Here is a 24,223-nt window from a genome sequence, read left to right on the forward strand (position 1 = left end):
CCATCACCAACACAAAATCACCCCCCCCCCCCAGGTCACGGTCCTGGATCCGCGCCTGGTCTGAAGGGTACAACGCCTCAGTCAACTCGGCTATCTGGCCGGCTATTTCAAATAACATTTGACATAACTTTCAAAATATTGAATGGTCAAAATGCTTGTATTGAAAATTGGTGACTTTGTATTTACGAAGTTTGTGTTATGAATGTAGCTTACTTAAATATTTAGAAGTTCAAATATCTATTCTAATTGGCCGCCGATGGAATAATATTTGTGATTTCCAGATTTTCAGAGATCAGTTTAAAAAGTAGTTTAATTTATTGCTAAAACATTTAGAAAGTAGATGAAAACTCAATGAGTTGATAATTATTATTATGGAAGTAATCTTAAGATTGCAAATATTTCATTGTTGTTGAATTCATTATGAGTGGTTGAGTTTAAAGGGCCCTAAACACCTACGGATTTGGCCTGTGTCCTTGAACGACTCGGAGCAAAATCACTAAACACTATAATTTACACTAAACATTATAGTTCCCCTATTTAAACACTAAACTTTATAAGTTAACTTTTAGTAGTAAGCAACGCGAGCCCGGCCTGCCCTACTTTTTAACGCTATCCTCTCCACCAAAATCTAAATCGTCCAATAACGGAGATAGAGGAATTTTGATTTCATATCTGATTTCAGCGACCCCAAATTCTTTAAAGCGTAAGTCCCATTTTCGAAAATACCCGAAAACAAGGGAGTTATGGCTGTTTTTAACCCGTTTCTATTATCCTTGTAAAAACGTACTAGGTTAATAAGATAATAATAATTTTTTGCCCACAAAGGGACAGGCAAAGGTTTTTATAAGTGTTTGAACATTTAAAAGTTTAGGTCTAGACATGAACATTTTAAAAACTTTTTTTAATTTTAAACTTTGAAAAGATGAATCCAAATATGAAATCAGAAAATCAACTATGAATATGAAAAGAGCTGAATGTGAATTCAACTCTGACCATTTTCACTTCCATTTCCTCCTTATTGTTATGTTATCTGTCTCTCTACACACACACTCTCGCTCTCTCTCTCTCTCTCTCTGGTAGAGAGTTAGTGAAAAGGATATTTTGAATATTCTTTCCAAAGAATGGACATTGATATGTCCAAAGCTCCGCCAATTTATGTAGATGCATAACAATATTATTTATAGCTATTACCAATTGCTTTTTTCATATCACATGCAGTTCAAAAATCATTTTATTAGTCTTTATTATGTAAATTCATCTATAATTATGCTGTATTGTAAGCTATTGTATATAAGTTTAAAAGCCAGTATATATTGTAATCTACATAAATAAAGTACTCAATCAATCAATCTCTCTACACACACACACTCTCTTTCTCTCTCTCTCTCACTCACTCTCTCTCTCTCTCTCTCCTCTCTCTCTCTCTCTCTCTCTCTCTCTCTCTCTCTCTCTGACTGATGTGAATTCAGTAGGCTTTTGCTTTTTGAGGTCCGCTGAAGTGCAGTTTCATTATCAGATCTTTCAACGCCACTTGAAAGTAATTGAAAGAATTTAAAATACTATGACAATTCATTGATTGAAAAAGGTTGTCATACTCGATTATCCTGTAAAAATAGAGACAAAAAATTGTGATTCAATTTCATTTTCCTCAATAAAATTTCACACAAGTAGACAAAAATAATATAAAAATAAGTTCATTTTTATTGAATAAAAAATTTAAATATGTTTATTCTACATCTAATAAAAATTTTGGGGAAACGCTGGTATCATTATTGTACAGTACTAGTACTTTCTTGCTCTTGATTCAACCAAATTCTACATAGAAATAGAATTCTTCATTAATAACATCAAGTGCTCACAGAGTTTCGATTTTTAGGCGATTTCGATTATTGGTAGCTACACGCGCCCGGCCGGGAGAGCCTACACACTCACGGATTTCGCCCGATCCGAGCCGCGTCAGTAGCTCTGGACGGATTTGGCCTGGCTCGGCTCGCAATAAAATCGCCTTCATACTCACGGATTTCTCCCTAGCCGAGCCAAGACCAAAGCCAAATCCGAGAGCCAAATCTGACAGGGCCAAATCCGTAGGTGTGTAGGGCCCTTAAGCCAGCTGACCATCAAAGCTGGGTTCGATTCTAGCTCTGTTGGATTGTACCAATTTTTGTAATAGAATCTCATTCAAATCAATCAAATTCTTTATACATTGTTGTACAAAAAGTTAATTTATCATAGGCTATAGTGTATCGTCAAAATATGAAATCAAAACATAAAACATATATGCTATACAGTAGGGCAGTAGGCCACTACTTGAATCATGTATAGTATGAGTGATTTTTTATATTATTGTATGGTTCTATTATCAAAAAACTCGTCAACACTATAGAATGCTCCTTTTACCAAAAAACAAAAGACATCCCTTTTGAAATGTCTGCGATTTCTACCCTTGATTGTAGATGGTAGATGATTGAAGAGCTTGTCTCCCATGTAACTCGGCTTCTTCTCAGAAAGCCTTAACCTATGTGAGACAACACAAAAATTCCCCTTGCCTCTCTCTAGTATTGTATTGGTGATACTGTGAGTTTGTTTAAAACCTTTCTTTATTATCATAGCAAGAGTAGTTGATACAGATGCAAGGCACAGTCCGAATACCCTGAGTCAGCTCCTCTACAAGATTGACCAAAATCAAGACCAGCAAGAAATCTATAGTGAGATCCACGTTATAATGGCAGTGGAGAAAGATAGGAGAAAAACGTTGCTGATCCTCTGTCTTGTCAATGCCTTCTATAGATGGAAGTTCATTAATGTAATATTAACGGTTCATTTTCGTTTAAAATAATCAACTGTATTTTATTAAAAAAGAAATCATATTTTTCAATAATTTCATAATTAAGATTAAATATTTTGTTAATTAATTATCAATTCTACATTGATAAAAGACGATCTGGCAACAGAGCAAAGCGAGGAAGAGATAGCGCTATCTGCTTTGTTGGATTATAGACAAGGATAGCAATACCATTGCTAATCAAACACTGCCATTAAAACGTGGACCTCACTATAACAGCTTTTTTTCTGTATGAAATTTTTTTCGTCTAAATTTGTTTTACTGGCGCTAACAGTAATCATATTCCTTTTACATCATATTACATTTCCTTTTATTTACTGAAATACCGATTTACTTCTAATATCACTTTAATTTACTTTTGATATCACTGAAATACTGGGTCACATTATTGCTATTTATATTCATGTTCACCTCTAAATTTTCAATACACTTATCGCTGATCATTAGAGAGGTATCATCAGCATACAACGTAGGCCTAATCGGAAACTTGTCTGCGTAGCGATATTGGATATCATTAATATATTATGAAAAGAAGGGGCCCCAATATAGATCCCTGAGGTATCCCTGTAAATAGTCTCAATTCTTCATTTAGCTGTTATCTTTGGTTAAAATGTTAACATTTCTATTTTATTATTGTTCTAAATTCATAAGTGACTAGTATTTGAATCATACCCAGCAATTAGGGGATGCTGAGTTCTCTTCTTGTCCCATACTATACTGATGTTTTTCAATTATTTGCAGTCACTCAGTTATTACATCGATATTCAAGGTAAGTGAAGGCACTATTGACTGTTGGTTCATTAACAGATATTATCTGGCGACTCTTATAACATTGCCAGTAATTCTAGTTATGAGAGGATCAAGTAGGTAGTGGTGGAGATGAGGCGCCCACAATTCATACAGAGCCTCCTCGGCAGCGACAGTTTTGTTGGTTTCAGTTGGCAGGTGGTCCACACGCATCACAAACACATACACTACGCGACCCACAACTGGCTGATGAAAATCACACAAATGGTGTAACTGTTTAGCAAGTTCCGCCGGCAAACGATGGAAGTTGTCGATAAAAACAACCTTTGCAACGTGGATTTTGTCTCTGTATTCGGTCAACAATCTGCCACCATCAGAGTCCAGTTGTTGGCCTAGTTGCTCTGCTTCTAACTGCAACACTTCGCCGTTCATGCAGCCGGCTGCTAGTGACGCAATTCGCTCACTCAGCAATCTGGCAACTGCTCGAGCACCGTCCTCATGCAACAGCAGAAACGTGGTCGGTCTGGCCGGATCTGAATTCACTACACTATCTATGCCAGCAGCAAAATCAAACCATGTCTCGTCATACTGCCTCGAAAACTCTGTTCTTAAAAGAAGCACGTCAGTGAGTATTGACTCTGCATCTTTGCACTTCATATTCCCGGAGTTCGTTTTAAAAAGACTCGCGATTATTGTAGAGACGATCAAATAACAACACCAACAGGCGGCCAAAAGTAATAGAAGCAAAACAGGTCGACACTTCAAGCTGTCAATGAATGTCCTGATTGATGTTATTTCCGTGCATCTCACTGAAAATGAAGAAAGCATAAATTATTATATAAGAATCAAATAAAAATGTTTTTCAGTAATGACGTTCAACGGCAGTTTTTCAATGCTATTTTCAGATTATGGAGTGAACTATTCTAAAATTTTAAGCAGTGAAAATATAATATTTCTTTACAAAATGATACAATTTCTACTTTTCACAAGTCAAGTTATGTCGTTTTACTTGTTCTTTATAAGTTTAGAATTTCAAGATAATTAAAAAACGATCAAATGACAATATCATAGTAATCACAAGTTTATTGTAACAAATTATTCAGTTTGAGGAGTGAATTAGCATATTTTATCCTAAACTGAAAAGTTTTCTCCCAATGATGAGTAGGGTAACTGGTGTTTCGCCTTGATGAATAGTGCTTTTCACTTCTAACGAATAATTTTTCAATAATTTATGCAGCCAGGAAAAAGATGAATCTGCAGCAATAATGAAAATCATTCAGCTACTGCACACGATGAAAGACAAAACCTCTAAAGCTAAGTTCCCCATTAGACTAGACAACCAGGTCATGAAGCCAAAATGCGGTGGCTGCTAATTTAGTTTAAAAGTGCCCGCGATGACTAAGCGAGCGGCTGACTCCTTTACCTGTCTGCTATTTAATCTATCATGTAAATAAAGTATTATTCATCATGCTATTAAAAAATGCTTTAATGTAGTGTAAACTATACATATTCTGAAATTGAAATATAATTTTTCTAACGAAAACTATCTATAGAAGATAAATTTTCCATGCAATATAAGCTCGATGTCAATAATGTAGTATCAAGATTAGCTTCATTTATATAACTCACCTAGATCTTTGCTTGGATCTTTGTTTGAGGAATTCAAACGAAATTCCTTTTCGTAGCATTTCCAGCACAATAAAGATTCTTTGATAGTGAAATCATAAGTTTTGTCAATTTCACAATGACATCTTGAACAAATATTCCCTTCTCCGATCTTGTTTTCTAAGAGGACACTCTGCATCTTTCGTGTCTAAAAAAATAAATTTATCATAAAAAACTAATTTTTAATTAATCTAGGATACCTAATCTATTAGTTGTTTCATCTTGAGATGCTAGTGAAGTGCCGTACAATAGCAATCATAATCGATATAGGTAAGTTGCAGTACCGTATCAAAAAACTGATAAACAATTCTTGCCCTTGTAAAGTGATATTTCAATAATCTACTGATTAACAGCTCAAAATAGTAATTTCTTCAAAATATATTTGACCGAGTGTGGTCTAAGATTCGAGACGACGGTTTTTCATTTCTCTTATATGTCAATTTATATGTTTGTTCCGCATTTACTGCGGAACGCAACAATAAATTTTTAAAAAATTTGACAGGTCAGGTACCGTATGTTCCTTTTTGAATTGCGCATCGACATATATATTTCAAGTTTTTTCCAACTCCTTGGACTGGACGATTCTGCTGTCAGAAATAGAATATATAGGGATACGAGGACAGGCAAAGAAATGGCTGGAAAACTACTTAACAAATAGGTACCAAATTGTGGAGCTCAAATATAAGAAATGTGGGAGAAAAATGACTGCTAGGTCTCTGCCCCAGTCTATGAGAAACGGAGTGCCACAGGCGCACAGGGATCTGTGCTGGGGCCCTTACTCTTCCTCATTTATATTAATAGCTTGCCTAAAAAACTCCCAAGAGCTTCAGAATGCATACTTTTTGCTGATGACACTACATTAATAATAAATGGAAAAACCCAGGAGGAACTACAGTCACATTATAACACAACAATAGCCTCAACAAAAAAAGCCTTGTTAGAATTAAAATTAAATATAAACAGTTCAAAAAGTACCATAGTAAACTTTCAAACACAGGCAAGGACCATCATGAATGCTGGGAGCCAGTTGAATACTAAGAAGGAGATTTCGGGTTCAGCAAGATTCCTGGGCATAATATTAGATACAAACTTGACATGGCAGGAGCACATTGAATCACTGTGTAGCAAATTATCCACATCACTCTATGGGATAAGAAGAATAAGGAGTATAGCAGATAAAAGCACTGCAATGATGGCCTATCATTCATTATTCGCTTCACACATCAGTTTTGGCATAATAGCCTGGGGAAGCGCACCGCACACATACATAGAACAAATACTGATATTACAAAAGAAATCAATAAGGATTATGAACTGTTTGCCATATGACGCTCACTGCAGGCCTTATTTCAGGAGGGACAGAATCTTTACAGTAGTATCCCTCTATATCTACAAGACAATTCTATATATAAAAAAGTATGTAACGGTTAAGCCATGTAGACACAATATACATGAACACAATACAAGAGGAAAAAACGATTTCGACCTCCCATACAGTAGACTGCTGAAAACACAGAGACAGCCACATACACAGGGTTTCCGCTTTCATAATTGCCTGCCACACGATATAAAAAGTATAAAAGAGCCTAAACCATTTAAGCAAGCTCTAAAAAAATACTTTTTAGACAATCCACTCTATTCACTGAAGGAATTTCCAGTGAAGAGTGTAATTCAAAAGTAGCGACTTTCATTCGCTTCCTTGACGTGCCCCTCATCCTTGTGATGTAGGTGGTGAAATAAAAATGAAATGAAATGAGCTGCAATACACTGGAAGCGTCTACTCGCAGAGCGGAGCGGAGCGGAGCATGGCGTCAAACTTTGGAACAAGCTGGTTTGTTTTTTGGAGCGTCTACAAGTGGAGCGTCACAGTGCCAGTCTGGTCTACTCTTGTACTCTTCTACTCTACTCTTCTAGGCCCTTAACGCTTGTCACTCAGAGGCTTCCAGTGTGTATCATGTACGCTCTGACCACGCCACGCTCCGCTCTGCCTTCATTGTGTTTATACCCTAAGACAGTAATAATCGGTTTGGCGTTGGAGTGAAGTTTGGAAAATGAATGTATATGGGATACCTTCTTATTTTCTCATTTTCTCTATGGTAGGCATTACCAAGAACGTGGAACTCAGAACGCCTGACCAACCTCTGTGAGCGCGTAGCCAAAGTTATAGCTCTTATGATGAATGATCATTATTGATTTTTAATTATCTTTCACAATATCGCTGGAGCTATTCTGGTCATGTCCTTCGTCTTTTTTTGTAACATTACACAAGAAAAAACTATATTACTCAATTTTTGAGAATCCTCTGTAATAAATTTGTGTACACTTTGTAGACATAGGGAAACAATATTGATACGGTATTGTACTATTGTGAAATCAATCTTTCACTTATCATAGGCTACATATAGTTTTTGTGAAAAGGATTGGTGGGGAAGATGATATCCAAAAACTTAAGAGTGTCAGAAAATCTCTATTTTTCATTACCCCCCCCCCCTCCCGCAAGAGAATGCCAAAGTTGTTAGAAATTTACATTTCAGTTACTGTCAGTTAAAGTTTTTCAAGGTGTTTTTATTTAAAACATACTAAAATGTCAGGAACCTGTGGCGTTTGCAATGTTAATTTAAGCTCTAGTAAAACTTCGGATGTGGTTGCATGTTCCGGTAGCTGCAAAAAATCTTTTCATCTTGCCTGCATAAAAGACGATAGTGAGGAGACAAAAGTGCGTTCTGTGAAGCAATGGAGATGTAAAGACTGTCGTGATTTCAATAGTCTGATTTCGGATTCCAATGCCAACATTACCAAGGATTTTATGCGAAAGGTACTGGAAGGTTTCAGGAATGACTTCTTCCGAGAACTTAAATTGGTGAGAGATGAAATGGCAGGAGTGGTTGAATCGATTGGGTTCCTATCAGATAAGGTCGACGCAAACAATAGCTTATTGGAAGAACTAAGAAAGGACGTTACTAAACTGCAAAACGAAAACAAATTTTTGCGAGCAGCCAATGCATCTGTTAATGCGGCCAACGACGTCATGCAAGAGCGGATTAGAGCGTTGGAACAATACACGCGACGTGACAACGTCGAGATCAGCGGCGTTCCAGCGACAGCCAATGAAGACGTGGTCAGACTGGTGAAGGACGTCGGAGGAATGATTGGATGTGCAGTGGATGATGCACACATCATCGCGGCTCACCGTGTGCCCAGCTTCCGAAACGACCGACCGCCGTCCCTCGTCGTCCATCTCAGCTGTCGAGCCATCAGGGATGAGTGGATCAAACGTTTCAAGGAAAATAGGAATGCTGCCACTGCCGACAGAATAAACGCGTCCTTTCCAAAGCAAAAAGTGTTTGTGAACGAGCATCTTGCCCCAGTGAACAAATTGTTTTTATCCAAATTAAAAAAGAAGTGCCGAGCCATAGGGTACACGTACGTATGGTTTCGGGAGGGAAAATTCTTTGTTAGGAAATCGAATGGTGAGAGATGTCAGAGAATTGTGACCGATGCTGATATTGAAAATCTGAAGTAGGTTATTTTATCGGAGTGATAGAGATGTTTCAATATTGGAAAATGTTTTTGATTGTATTTCATTTTATTTTATTTGTTTTCATAATTATTATGTTGATTTAAGTTTTTGTAATTTCATATTTTGGTATGGAGGATGATAACGATTATCTACATACATTGAATGATATCTTTTTTGAAACAGTTACTGACAAAAAAACCGTATTCACTCTAATACATTGTAATATTAGAAGTATGCGTCAAAATTTCAACAATTTTCTGACAGAATTCTCACACGTAAAAAACCCGGTCACGTTCATAGTATTAAGTGAAATTTGGATAAACTCTGATGAATTAAATATGTACAATATACCGCATTATAATATGTTTGCTCGCTGTAATGATGATTATAGATCAGGAGGAATAATTTGTTACGCTCTGAACTCTGTCTGTGTTACCGAACAAGATTTCAATTGTATGAAAACAGCCGATTCTATTCTATTGAATGTGAAAATTAATAAACATTATTTCAAATTACTTTGTGTTTATAGACTGCAAGAATTTACAGAAAAAAGCTTTATAACTGAACTAGAGCAAAGTATGCATTATTTAACTTCAAATGCAATTATAGTAGGAGATATTAATATTGACTTATTAAATGGTAAAGAAAATTCAACAATCTATCTAAGTTTAATGGAAAATAATGGCTTCTCATCTATTGTCGATAAAGCAACTAGAATTACCTCAAGAACTAAAACCCTTATTGACCATATTTTCATCAAACATAGACAAATAAATAGTTTTAAGCATGCTATCTTTGATCTGAACATCACTGACCATTGTCTGCTAGGGCTAAAATTTGATGAAAACCGTATTAATCTTGAAGATAATTCATCGTTATCTGTTACTAAGCAATCAATAACCGATATTGATAAAGTTTGTGAATGTCTTCAATTACTTGATTGGAATGATGTGTATCAGATAGAAGATGTAAATTTAAGTTATGAGAGATTTCATTCTATTCTAACGGACCTAGTTAATAAATGCTCTAAAACTATAAATTCTAATAATAGACTTACAAAAGCTAAGATCATAAGTCCGTGGATTACCACAGACCTTTTACGTAAAATAGAAAGGAGAAGGAAATTATACAAATTATTAAAAAAAAGACCTTATGATACACCCCTAAGAGACCATTATAATACTTATTATGACAATCTAAAAAATGAAATTGATTCTACAAAGAGAAACTTCTATTCAAAGTGTATTCGTATTGCTGATGGAGATCCGGCCAGACAGTGGAGAGTAATCAACAGCTTAACTGGTGAAAGCCGTAATCAAATTTTTGATAAGGTGGAATTGGAGGACGGTACTATTGAGTGCGACCCCCAAAATGTAGCCAACAAAGTTAATCGTTATCTAATCAATGTTGTTCAGCCCGATTGCAATACACCTTCTTCTGTCTGCCTTGGTCTTTATCATCAGTGCCATTCCTTTTTCATAGAACCAACTACAGATAATGAAATCTTAAAAGTTATCTCTAATCTTAAAAATAAGAAATCATCCGGCTTTGATAAATTTAATGTTCTACTAATAAAAAGAATTGCCTTATATATTGCACCCGTACTGACCCATATTTTTAACTTAAGCTTCAGTAAAGGAGTTTTCCCAGAAATGTTAAAGATGAGTGTCGTAATACCAATTTTCAAAAAGAAAAATTCAATAAAATTAAATAACATCAGACCTATTAGCTTGCTTTCCGTTTTCTCAAAAATCCTAGAAAAGCTTATGATAAATAGATTAGTAACTTACCTAAATAAAAATAATTTTTTCTCCCAAAAGCAGTTCGGCTTCCAAAAAGGAAAATCGACTGAAGATGCCCTTTTAAATTTCTCAAATCTAGTTTACAATAGTTTGAATAATAGCAATAAAACAACCGGTCTCTATATAGATTTCACAAAAGCATTCGATTTAATTAATCATGAAATTCTATTTTTAAAGCTTGAGGCAGCCGGAGTCAGGGGAGTGGCGCTGCGGTGGTTCCGCAGTTTTCTGAGTAACAGGGAACAGCAGGTGAGGGTTGGCGCTGAGGGCTGCCTCAGTAGCCCCCTTCCCATCACCGTCGGCGTCCCCCAGGGCTCCGTTTCCTCAGTTATTTTATTCATTATCTTTATTAATGATCTCTTAAATATAAAGTTCAATGGAATAATTCAAGCCTTTGCAGATGACATTGCTTTCTTGTACTCCCATAAAAGCAAAGAAGTTATAAAAAATAATGTAGTAGCTGATTTGAGTATCCTGAGAGAATGGTGCAGTAAAAATAAAATGATAGTTAACGTATCTAAGACAAAATACATAAACTTCGACTATAGAGCTGTAGACTTTTCCGCCCCAATCCTATATCATTCTCAAGGGTGTACTCGAGAAGACTGCAGCTGCGAAGAAATTGAAAGAGTTGACTCTTTTAAATATTTAGGACTAACATTTGATGAAAAAATGTCTTGGAAAAAACACATTCAGATTTTACATGGTGACATTAGAAGATCAATAAGGAAATTCTATTATCTCAGAAATTTATGTGATCAAACTCTGATGAAATCATTATATTATGCTTTGATTCATTCTCGGCTCCAGTACGGTTTGATATGTTGGGGTGGAACATTCAAAACTTTTATAAATAGATTGCGAATATCACAAAATCATATTATTAGATTAATATTACATAAAAGAAAAAGAGAAAGCTCTTTCCCCTTATATTGCAATTTGAAAATCATGCCTATTCAAAATCTTTATATTTTTAAGGTTCTAAAAATGTTTTATTTAATAAGTGGAAATTGTGGAATTGAAAACCTGTATTACAATATGAGAAGTAATGATAGGATTCTGTACCGTACCCCTAAAGTTAAAAAATGTATTTTTAGAAATTCTTGTTTGTTTATAGGGCCCTATTTATTTAATAAATTACCACTTAATATTAAAATATGTGCTTCTTACACTAAATATTGTAAAAAACTCATACATTGGCTATTTGAATTGAATGATACATCGACCTTGAGAACTGTATTGAGATAACTTATCCGTTTATATGCCTATTCTGTTCTATTATCTTATGTTTATATATTACCTACTTTGTTTACTTTGTTGATATTAACTGATTATAATATCGCAAATCCTAATAATGATCATATTATCCATGGTGTATTAGACAAGATGTTTACACGCTGCAGGTAGTACTGACGACTATTCAAGTTTATTATGCTAGACTAGACTCAAACTATTGTTGTTTTATAAATTTAATATTATGTATTACACACTGATCACAATAACTGGATAACGTGATCAGTTAATTTCCAAGATTCTGTTTGTGTTTTTACTATGTCTCTCAAGAAGGAAATAAATTCATTTATTCATTTATTCATACTCACCGCTGATCTAGTTTTCATCTTTAATGAATTGTAATAAGGATTTTTAAATCAAACTCTCACTCTTAGGTAGTTGAGAAAGAATCCTTGATTTTCAAGTTCATTTTCTACATTGCATACCCTAAGCCCAGAAGATCCTATTTTCTTCTCTTACCATGAAAACCTGAAAATTCACAAGTATCAATTATAGAAAAAATTGCTTATAATTCTAAACCAATGATGACCGAAATAACCCTCCACCAGATCCTGCAATTTGAGTATTCTGGAATCTACACCCTTTGATGGAGTAGATCAAATGATTGATAAATCTTAGACCTTATTATTATAGACAGTCATTTCTAAGATGCAGATTCTATTAATATTCTTTTCATTTTAAAAAGTTTTCTTATTGTGAGTCTTGTCAAAAGTAATGATATGACAAGATAACATTGAATAAAGAATCACGGATGAGAGATAGCAATTCAATTCCAACATCATAATGCACTGGCATATGGATTTATATTTATTTTGATCAAGACGTGAAGGACAGCAGGACATTGGATAGCCTACGCTGTAGCTATAACACAAAATGCACCAGAAATTAGAAACGAACTGCAAGATAATTTTGAATTGTCATTTTGAGATATAGGCTTTTGTCTATTGTCTGATCAGGTACAGTCACGGCCACCTGTGGATGTATATTGGAAGTGATGGTCTAATGTTGAGCGCTGGGACACAAGCAGGTTTGTATGCGGGGCTAGCGAACCGAGTGAGACCAGCCGGATTAAAAAATCTGGTGTTCACCTGCCAGAATTTGGCTTACCCTACAGTAAGACTTACGTTATAAAGTCAATAGAAATTATGAGACTACAGAGTTGCCGATTTTATTATTTCCACGGACTTCGATAGAACGATTCAAGCCATTCCAGTATAATTACCTGATATAATATTAATTTTTAATTATTTATAATCGAGGTGAAACATTTTGGTAAGCCTAATTCTTTATATTCCGACATGGTCTAAAAACAATCTGGAAGAATTACAACTACATGACCTCCTCAAAAATGAGGGGAAAATGACGATTCCCCGGTCTATGATTGCGGAGAAGACTGAACAAGTAACAAGTAAGATGGCGTCAAAAAAATCCAGATGGCAGGTCAAACTATATTGTCCTTGTGCACATCAAAATATTCTTTCACTGAGTAGAAGGAATTTCTCTTCAGCCAAATCTCAACTCTGTTTCCAAAAGCAATACCTACCCTGCAGGTTCTTCACACTAACAAGCAGGACATTGTATAAGCACAGTGCAAAGATACGATATCAGTCCTTTCTCTTGTTGGTTCTGAAGCATGGTATGTCAATTTCAAGTCTTCTCCTTGTGATATGTGTATGGAAACCAGCTCTCAGTATATGACTGTCTTCAGTGTTCTTGACATGCAGCAGACTAGACAGTATATACTGGTTGAAGACCATAAGGATGCCCAGCTCAAAATGATTAGCCAACGGTGCTCATGATAGGCACAATGCCCCACTGAGGTGATCACTTGAGGTGCTTTCTTCTGGAGCATCAGCAACTCACCTCATGCCCCATAAAAAGAGGAGTACATACAAAAGATGGGAATGGAAAAGGGCGAATTACACCATCACCAAAAATATGTCAATTGATTCTTATGATATGGAGGAGGGAAGAGTTACCCAAGGAGTAGAGCATGGGTGTGATCTGTCCCATCTATAAGAAAGGAAAAAAGCTGGTGTGTAGCAACTATAGAGGAATCACACTATTGAATGTTGCCTACAAAATACTATCCTCAATCCTCCTAAAAAGAATGATCTCCCTATCTAAAAAAATAGTTGGTGAATACCAATGTGGCTTCCGTCCGGGAAGAGGAACTGATCAAATTTTTGCAATATGCCAACTGATGGGAAAGTGTACAGAATTTAATGTAAACTGACACATGTTATTTGTTGACTACAAACAGGCATTCGACTCTGTGATTATTAAAAATCTGTTGGAAGCACTTGCAACTTTTGGTTTCCCTAGAAAAATTATAAGATTAGCGTCCATGATTTTGTCAAGCAACAATGCTAAAATACTTGTCGGAGGTAGAACGAGCAGAGCATTTCAAATTTAACAAGGAGTAATACAGGGAGACGCACTATCTGCACTGCTTTTTAACCTAGCTCTGCATAAGGTGGTGGAAAAACTTAATTTGACAGGGAAATTTGGATTTTCAAATCCAAGCAAGGACTAGCCTATGCTGACGACATTGTATTAGTGGCTCGTAATGTAGTGGCTCTGAAAAAAATTTTTCTCACATTAGAGAAGGAAGGACTATAGATAGGACTTGATATCAACACCAACAAAACCAAGTACATGAGAGTTACGTCATCTCTGACAATGAGAACAAATGAAGATTTTAAAGTTGGCGAATATACATTTGAAAAATATGTAGATGAATTTATATATCTCGGCACAAAGCTCAATGTGGGTAACAACCTCAGCTGTGAAATTAGGAGAAGGATTGAACAGGGCAACAGAGCATACTATGGAAACAAAAATATGATGAAATCTAGACTTATATCAAAGTGGACTAAAATTAAAATTAACCAAACTCTGATAAGACCAGTATGAAGGCTGTGAAGCATGGGTTCTTAGTTCACAGAACATGAATGCATTGAGGATCTTCGAAAGGAAAATTCTGAAAAGAATACATGTTCCAATATATGAAGAAGGAGAATCGAGAATAAGGAACAATGCAGAAGTCAATACCATCTTGCAAGGGAAAAATATAGTAAGGTAAATAATGTCTAGAAGGATTAGCTGGCTGGGCCATGTACAACGAATGGACCAAAACAGAACACAAACAGATGCTTCTTGGACGAATGGAAGGAACCAGGAGAAGAGGTCGCCCCAAAACCCGCTGGCTTCAAGATGTGGAGAAAGATATGGCGTTCTTGGGAATGAGAAACTGGAGGAGGCGAGCAGGTGATAGAGATGATTGGAGGCGAATTGTTGAGAAGGCCAAGGTCCACGTAGGGCTGTAGCGCTTCATAAAAAAGTAAGTACACCATCACCAAATCCTCCGCAAACTCCATAGAGGTGGCCTGCCCATGTCAACTTTAAATCAATAACAACTCCTGGAGTTTCACTGGTGATTTATGAGCTGAGTCATCAAGGCTGCAAAGTTCACAGACTAGATGCTATAAGTCTTCCCCTCATTCGAGCAGAGCCTATTTCTCTCAAACCAAATATTGACACCAAAAACCTACTGAGCCTGAAAATCAGCCTGTTCAACTGTCTGCCCTCTGGAGAAGATTGTGATGCAAACATCATTCCGATCCAAGGAGCTCAAGATCATTGATCATGTCCAAGAAGAGTGGGGAGCCCATCACCAATCCCTGTGGTACGCCTTGATCAACCTGCATCGACTTATGTAATAAGCCTAAGTAATTCCTCGGAATCTCTAACTCATTGGCAAACCAAAGAAAAACTTATTTTCACACATAGATCTTAGGTCTATGTAAGGATCATTCCTAAATGAAAACACTGTCGGTTCACAACCACCAAGAAGCAATTTTTAGACTCATCAATGGTATTAGAGTTCGGCTCTTAAAGTCGTCACACTTTCAAAGGGAGTAGCACAGAAACAGGCTAATCCGCTCATGAGATCAAATCTTATTAGCGCGACCATGAAACCAATTTCGTTTAATCACTTCCCTATTTGAATGACTGAAAGTAATGATGAATGTAATAAACTGATGGCTGAAAGTAAATAAACCCTACGAACTACAATCTCATGAAATTTTAGCAAACCTTGATATTTTAGAAAAACTCTGATAATTTTTGTGAAAAATTATTAAAATAATTTAGTACTTAGGCTATATTGCATTATAACCTACAAAAAATGGTATCTACCTTTAGGTTATAGAAAGGCAAACATCATCACCAAAATCTCACTCAATTAAAAATTATACTAAGACTAAGGAATAATATAATATTGTAATACATCTTATAGAAGATAGGGAGCTTAAAATTTGTTTATGATTAAAGTGAAATAAAAAAATTAAAAAATATAAAGGACGTGTGTCAGGCTTAGACCAGTTATAGAATAGACACGCTGGGAAGTCTAGCCTCTGAAGCCAACATGTACTGCCATATCTCCAAATCGTGACGTCATCATCGGAAAGAAAACTTTCAGATTGTGTCTATTTCAAAAGGATGTAAATTATTATCCATTAAAATGATAAACTCCAGCTGCGCTCCCGCTGAAATAGGCACAATCTGCTATGGAAAACAATGTAAACAAACTCTACAGAAAAGTTTTCTATCTGATGCTGACGTCACGATTTGGAGATATGGCAGTAGATGTTTGCTTCATCGACTTTCAGTATGAATATATGATAGGCCATGTCTATTCTATAACTGGTCTAAGGTGTCAGGCGAGTCTCGCTGTAGAACTGTACCTTTCAACTGCGCAGCGTAGTATCTGTTTGTGTAAAGAGCAGATTATTACCTGCTACTTGGAAAAATAGCTGTTACTTCGTTTTCGTGAACCAGTGAATGAATGAGCACGTACAGTTGGCAGTCATTGTGAATATTAGTGAACACGTGCAGCCATCATGTCTGAGAAATCATCTCATTTTAATTACAGATCATGCAAAAAACAATTGCCCAATAATTATAGTTTGCGGTGGCATCTTTGAAATGTTCATAAAAGAAATAGGCATGCAAAAGGAGGAGCAATATGTCCGTTTGAAGACTGCAGAGAAACAATCTGCAGTAAAAATTCAGTGAGACACTTGACACAAAGAAGCATGCATTTCAGTCATCAATCAATGAATTCACATTCACATAAGATCGTTAGTTATTTTTAAGTTTATCTTTGGTCAGTTACACCAAACAAAGTTATACTTTACCACTGTAGAACTAGTAGTTCTGTGAACAGTAGACCTCACATAGAAATCTCATCCACAAGTACCTGATTGAAATCATAGATCTTATTGACCGAGCGAAGTGAGGTCTAAGATTCAAGTCGATGGTTTGGCATTTCTCTTGATGTTAAAATGTTTATATGTTGCCCTTTTTTCGGCGAAACGCGGTAATAGATTTTCATGAAATTTGACAGGTATGTTCCTTTTTTAATTGCACGTTGACGTATATACATACAAGGTTTTTGGAAACTTTGTATTTCAAGGATAATATAAAAGGAAAAAGGAGCCTCCTTTATATGCCAATATTGGAGTAAAAATCAGACTATAGATTTATTCATCATAAATCAGCTGACAAGTGATTACACAGATGTGTGGAGAAGCCAGTCTATTGCTGTTTTTCCATAAGGTCTATAGTTTCAATCAGGTACTTGTGGATGAGAATACTGCATGAGGTCTACAATTCACAGAACTAATAGTGGAAATACAGCAATAGACTGGCTTCCCCACACATCTGTGTAATCACTTATCAGCTGATTTATTATGAATAATATTCTATGGTCTGATTTTCACTCTAATATTGGTGTATGAAGGAGGCTCCTTTTTCCTATTATATTATCATTGAAATGCAAAATTTCCAAATACCTTGTATATACGCCAACGCGCAATTAAGAAAGGAACATGCCTGTCAAATTTCATGAAAATCTATTACCGCGTTTGCACAACATATAAACATTAAGAGAAATGCCAAACCATAGACTTGAATCTTGGACCTCACTTCGCTCGGTCAATAATGTTTAACTGTGATTCCCTATTGAGTTTTGTGATCTTAACATGTTTGAAATCAATATTATTTTTTGCATACAGTGAAATGTTTAAGCCTATGTCCTGCGATTTAAAGATTGCTAATCTTTCTTCCAGCATTCTAACAATATTATGGGCAGTACATATATGATGTAAATATGTAGGCCTACTTTTGAAAAACCACTGAATTCGAACATAGAAGTAATAATTCACTTTCAGCCTATATAATACGGGATCTAGCAGAATAGTCCAAAAACATTAATTGGAATTATTTGAAAAGAAAACAATGTAGTTTGGATGTAAAATATATATTTTTATATGTTGTGCAGTAATTTAAATTCCATAGTAAGTATGAAAAAATGTAAAGCTAATCTGAAGGACTAGGCCTATCTAGTGCAATTGTTTTTGTATTCCTTATCCTTTCAGAAATTTGTTCAGTAGTAATTTTGTAGTAGGCCTATTTACAATAATAATAATTAATATTTATTAATTCTTACCATTAATTTATTGATAATAATATCAATATAGTATTATTTTACATAATTGACTACGTTGATTGTTTCTTTTAAAGTGTTTTAAAAATATTACGACAAATCTAAAATGATGATAATCAAAATTTATCTGTACATTTTACAAGTTGCTTGATTGGTAATATCCTATCAACAAATTGAAACATTTTTCACATGTAGGACTTTTATTGCACTGCAGCCTTATTATACAATAAGGAAACTGTTGTTTCAGTATTTGATGTTTTATTTCAACATGAGTGAATAGAACAATAGAACATAGAACAATAAATAATTGCATCATAGCCATCAACAGATTTTGAAGAAGCATAAAAAGTGCAGGTGTATAGTTTTACAAATCTGATACATTACACTTGAAAACTCATCAATGTTTCCAGGAACCAATGAATCAATGAAAGTAATCTCCGACTTCAATAATTCAAGAGTTTATGTTACAAGTTTTGATTTTGATATAAAGTCAAGCCAAAGAGGTTAGTTATGCTGTGTTTTCCTACTTTGTGGTTTTCTTACATTGGCGAATCAGATGCAGTCACTTCTATCACAGTAAACGGAACTGCTCTATCGAATAAGTTACTAGCGCATGCGCACACTCCTGTATGCTAGAGTTTCATTCCTACAGCGAGACGCGCGTTTTCGTACACCGCCCTCAGCTTAAATGTGAAGTCACGAGATAACAATCATAATTTTAATAATTTTCCTATTCATTTAGAAAATGTCTTCAAATTGATAAGTTAATATTAAAAAATCTATAAATCATATATTTATTTTAAAATTTTTAAAGCTTTTATCTATATAAATGAAAAAGGAAAGCCTCAAGGAAGTATCACAATGCAGACTCTACCACCTGAGGTAAGTAATATATAAGTTACGGTAATGTAATAAATTTATAATATTATTTTTATTAGCTTTCAGCTTTAAATGTGTCTACTTTAGATTTTCTCATTCAAAATCTTGAATGTTCTACAATGAGGTGAATACTCAAATATATCAACAATTATTTGTAGGTTATATACAGCAATGCAGGTGATCTGATAGCAAGATAAGAATTGGTGTTATCTTCCTGGAATCCCTCTCGTTTAGGAACTCTCAAGGTCCTCCTGAAACGACTTGCTGCTTGAAAGCATTCGTCATCAAACCAGGGTCTGAAAGCTCCGCTTCGAGACTTACTGACCATAAACTCCTTGTTCATGCCAATTTGCTCAGCAGTCTCATGAATTGCACAGCAAAGATTTTCGTAGTGCTCAGTCTAATTAAGAATGATATTTCGACTGAAACTTCTCCATGCCTACGAGATGAAAGTTGTGTTTCAATCCAGTCCTGGCCACCATTTATCAACACCTCATGTCACACCACGGTAGCGGTTTGACTCAGTGGTCGCACTGATAAGCAATCCCTAAGATAAGTTTAGAATCTTGACTCTGTGTCTCAATAGATTTCTCACTGACCAGCATTGATGGAAAGTGATCCGACACTCCATCACAGAATGAAAACTATCAATCAAACGCCTATCCAACCAATGCTTTTTACATATCACAAATACTTCACGTGACTGCTCCATCTTGTTAAAGTTAAAATCCTGTCTTGATTGGGTCGCAGCAGTGAAAGAGACCGATTGATCCGGATCAGTAAAGTGACCTTCCATTTATACTATTGCTGAACTTTCTAACAAGATGGCGGATTTTTTTGCCAGATTAATAGCCGTGTTTCCATTCTGTATTTATTCTGTGACTCTATCACACATAGATCAGAGACCCAATTAGCTGCAACCTTATCACTCAAACCAAATCAATCACACTTTTTTCTGCCTTGCTTACATACAGAGTGGGTAAAAAGTCCGAGAACGGCTTAATATCTCATACACAAGATAATTTGATGGTGGGTGTGATTGGGGATCCCACTCAAATTGAAAAAACTATATTTCCTACAGATACCTTGAAAAGTGACCATTTCTGCGCTGATTGCAGGCCACAAAGAATCACTTTTCCGCTCTAGTGTGCAAAGTATTACTTTGCGTACTCCAGATCTGCAGCATGACAACGTAAAATAGTTAGTAGGTTATATGGAGCACCAGTGCAGGAAAATCAAAATTAAGTTGGTAACAATGTCTGTGGTTGGATAAGAATCATCAATGGCTGTATGGCTACATATTTATGATAAAATCCCAATCTAGAAATCCAAAACAATAATAATGTTTACCTATATCATAATAATATAATAACTTTACATCATTTAATAATGAATAATGTTTATTTTCTATCGACAGTAATAATTATTTCAACTATTAATAAACTTCAATAAATAATTTATCAATTTAAAATGTCTAGAAAAAAATCCTAAGTAAACATAGAGCTTTCTGTCCTATCGTGTCATCCTGGAATGTGAGTGTGAGCTCTGTTATCAGGTCTGGCTGCAACTGTCTACAAAGTTGATGGAAAGATACATTTTGAAGATGTTTGATGTTTTTGAACAGGTAGTATTATAGTCAACTGTCTACTAACGTTGATGGAAAGATACATTTTCAAGATGTTTGATGTTTTTGAATGGGTAGTATTATAGTCCACTAGACTATAATACTGCTGATTTATGATTACCGTAATAATTCTAAAGTCTGAATTTTACGGTAATATTGGCGTTCAAAGGAGACTACTTTTCCTTTTGTATTATCCTTAAAGTACAAAATTTCAGAAAACCTTATGTATACGTCGACGCGAAATTCAAAAAGGAACATACCTGTCAAATATCATGAAAATCCATTGCTGCGTTCCGCTGTAAATACGGAACATAAAAACATAAAGAGAAATGCAAAACCATCAACTTGAATCTTAGACCTCACTTCGCTCGGTCAATTAGAAAAACAGCCATCATACCAACCAGTTTGATATCTTTCTCAAGTAAAAGGCAATTAAATTGGTTGACATATCATCGAAACCATTAAATTTGAGCTTTAGTAATAGGATGGGATGAGATATTGTATGAAAAGCTCGGCTCATGTCATAAAAGCTGCCAAATAGATTACACTTCTCATCAATAGAATAGATGATACAGTTTTCCATAAATTCAGATATAGCTGTATTTGTGCTTCTATTAGGTCTGAACCCAAATTGGCTATTATTTTAGTCCAGTCACTATATAAATTGGTGCTTGCAATTGATATTGTAGTTCTGATTTTTTAATAACCTATGTTATTTGGATACATGAGAGAAGTCAAAAACCAATTTCCTCATGCAAAATTTCCTTGTGCTAGATACAGAGTGGCCCAAAAACCTCCTATTTTCGGTTCATTTTCCAGTTATCAACAATTTCTGCAAAGTCCAATTATTGGACAGAATAATTGGTTTTTGCCTTTTTTCCTAATTATAAAATTCTGAATAAAATGAGATCATTTGGAACTGTCTTATCTCCAATGAGTATGGTGTTGTGATTTTTCAATGATGAGTTAAATTTGAAGAAAAAATCAATTTTGATGAATTTTAGTTTTTGATCAACAATATCTTCTGATTGTTACCATTTAGATGTATAATTCAAAATATCTTTGGGCGTATTTTTGTGCTCTACAATCTGAGATCATGTAGAGCGCTCTCATATAGAATTCCAGATACACCTAACAACAATGCCCCTTGTATTGTGAAAACACCCAATTTTCAGCTTCAACAATCATCACCAACTACATTGTCCTCACATTGATATTTCGCACAATTATATAAGTTCATGAGATTATGTTCTATGAGAATCACCCGTTAGGTGCACTTCATTTCGGTATTTCCTAGTGGAGAGGCATGCATAAGGACACCTCAAGGTTAAAAATTTCAAACACTTATAACTTTTGACACAATGCTCAGATCTCATCTCATTTTTTAATTTTACTCATTTTTGAAAATAATAACTTGGTACCTACTCATTGGAGATAGAGATTTCTGAATGATCTCATTTTATTCAGAATTTTATAATCTAAAAAAGGGCAAGAACAAATTTTTCTGTCCAATCTCTGGATTTCGTAGAAATAGCTGATAACTGGAAAATGATCTGAAAATACGAGGTTTTTGGGCCACTCTGTATCTGAAACAAGGACATTTTGCACGAAGAAATTGGTTCTCGACTTCTCTCATGTGTCCAAATAATATATTAAAAAATCAGAACTACAATATAAATTGCAAGCACACCCTCTTTTTATGTCTATATTGACTGGACGAATTGGAGAACAATGAATTATTTTCAAAAAACAATCTGTCAATAGAAAATTACCTCAAATTTTAGAAATAACTGGAATGATAGAAATGGGTCTAAAATTATTATACTCACTTGCAGAACCTTTCTTGAAAAGAGGAATTACTTTGACAAATTTTAATCAATTAGAAAGAAAGCCAAGAATACAATCATTCAACGAAGAGCTTAGCACCCCACAAGTATAAGGAGAAGCCAGTTTCAATAATTAAGAATTTAAGCAATACACATCAAGGCAAGCACTATTTTTTGGATATACTTTTTTAAGGATAGTATTGCACTATGAACCTGCTCAACATCTGTAAGATAAAAAGAAAAAGAAGGGTTTTGAAGAGTTTGGCAATGAATTTTTGAAATTGTCAAGATAATGAGAAACATCATGGACAGGATCTGCTATTTATTTATTTGTACATTGATAGATTGAATATCATTCTTAACTATGAATGATTCGGAAAGGAACAACAGTCTTAAATCCCTAAACTGTTCCTTTCCAAAATTTGTATAGAAATTGTCCAAAAATAGGTTATGTTTACCACTTGATAATTTTTGCACCATTTCGAGTTCAAAATATATTGTTATGGGTTTCTACACTAAATAAACACTTGATGTGATTTATAGTGATTAGATTTATTACTTACAACACTTAACACATGGAGGTAAACTAGAAACAAATATGAACTGATCACTACCTAATAAATTACACAGAATTATCACAAGCTTATGTTATCTAAATAACTTCTTATGTTATATAAATAACTGTTTAAAAATAACTGTCACCTAGAATAATAACTGTTCATCAGCTACAAAAGTCTATTATCACTAGTCTGTCATGATTATTATCAATTTATCACTAGTCTGTCACATTGAGAAGAAGTGAACACTCCACTGTAGTTTCTTAACTGACTGCCAACTGCAACACGTGCCATCTATATAGGCTCTATAGAACAATCGAGAAGGATCTGGAGGTGACAAACACGCCCGATCAATCACAGTGATTCGAAGGTTCTGGAATGCACTTGTCATTGATCGACGTCTCCCTGCACCAAGATGAACTCATGGTAATGATCTAGAACGATCCAGAAGTCCCCCTGCCACCTCTGTGTTGTTTACTAGGAACCTCTCGCCTCCTGCCAACCTTCTAAAGGTCTCATCCATAACAATATATAAACTGAGAATTTGAATTTAGATAAGTTGAAAACCAAATTTATTTATTTATTTATTCGTTGATATAATTACAAATCATATGAATATGATCGGGATAGAACAACAGGCATAGCCCAAAACTATTCTGTTCCCAAATTTTGATAAATAATGAAGTGTCCGAAAAAATAGGTTAATAATTATATTAAATTAAATGAACATATTTCACTAATTCAACACTGATAACTTGAAAAAACTGTATTGATTATTGAAAACTTTAAAACTTGAAAAGAAACTCAGACTCACTATTGAGCTCAATTTTTCATCTATCTGTCAACAAAAATCATTGAATCCATCTGGTGTATGACTAGATATTTTATCACCTTTAGCCACTTGATTCCTATTTTAATTTTCTCTGACTATTGACCACCATTCCCTTGGTTTATTTT

General features: G+C 34.9%; 2 protein-coding genes across 6 annotated transcripts in view; one reads left to right on the top strand and one right to left on the bottom strand.

Annotated features, from left to right (window-relative positions):
- Positions 1 to 3,128: 3,128 nt before the first annotated feature.
- Positions 3,129 to 16,281, bottom strand: LOC111049268. Of its 2 annotated transcripts, none has more exons than XM_022335303.2 (4): positions 16,070 to 16,281; positions 12,178 to 12,337; positions 5,219 to 5,402; positions 3,129 to 4,398 (listed from the first exon to the last, which is right to left on the bottom strand). In XM_022335303.2, exons 2-4 carry the CDS (start codon positions 12,193 to 12,195, stop codon positions 3,653 to 3,655), a joined length of 948 nt encoding a protein of 315 aa, XP_022190995.1. In that variant the 5' UTR covers positions 12,196 to 12,337; positions 16,070 to 16,281; the 3' UTR covers positions 3,129 to 3,652. The 2 variants fall into 2 exon arrangements, with proteins under 2 accessions (XP_022190995.1, XP_022190997.1); XM_022335305.2 differs by having other exon boundaries at positions 15,968 to 16,258.
- A 2,743-nt stretch (positions 16,282 to 19,024) lies between these two features.
- Positions 19,025 to 24,223, top strand: part of LOC111044634 (dynein regulatory complex subunit 6) — a 32,056-nt gene continuing 26,857 nt past the window's right edge. The window contains exon 1 of one of the 4 annotated variants that reach the window (XM_039421246.1): positions 19,025 to 19,262. In XM_039421246.1, the coding sequence (XP_039277180.1) occupies positions 19,242 to 19,262 (21 nt within the window). In that variant the 5' untranslated portion in view covers positions 19,025 to 19,241. The remainder of the gene's footprint in view (positions 19,263 to 24,223) is intronic. The other 3 variants (XR_005570488.1, XM_039421245.1, XM_039421248.1) reach the window with 3 other exon arrangements.

Source organism: Nilaparvata lugens, chromosome 2 (genome assembly GCF_014356525.2).
Source record: "Nilaparvata lugens isolate BPH chromosome 2, ASM1435652v1, whole genome shotgun sequence".
NCBI lineage: Eukaryota > Metazoa > Arthropoda > Insecta > Hemiptera > Delphacidae > Nilaparvata > Nilaparvata lugens.

Excerpts from the sequence above, each read along its gene's own strand:
- LOC111049268 (XM_022335303.2), bottom strand. Across the intron at positions 4,399-5,218 it reads AGATCCAAGCAAAGATCTAG|TGAGATGCACGGAAATAACA; the intron begins GTGAGTTATATA and ends CTTCATTTTCAG.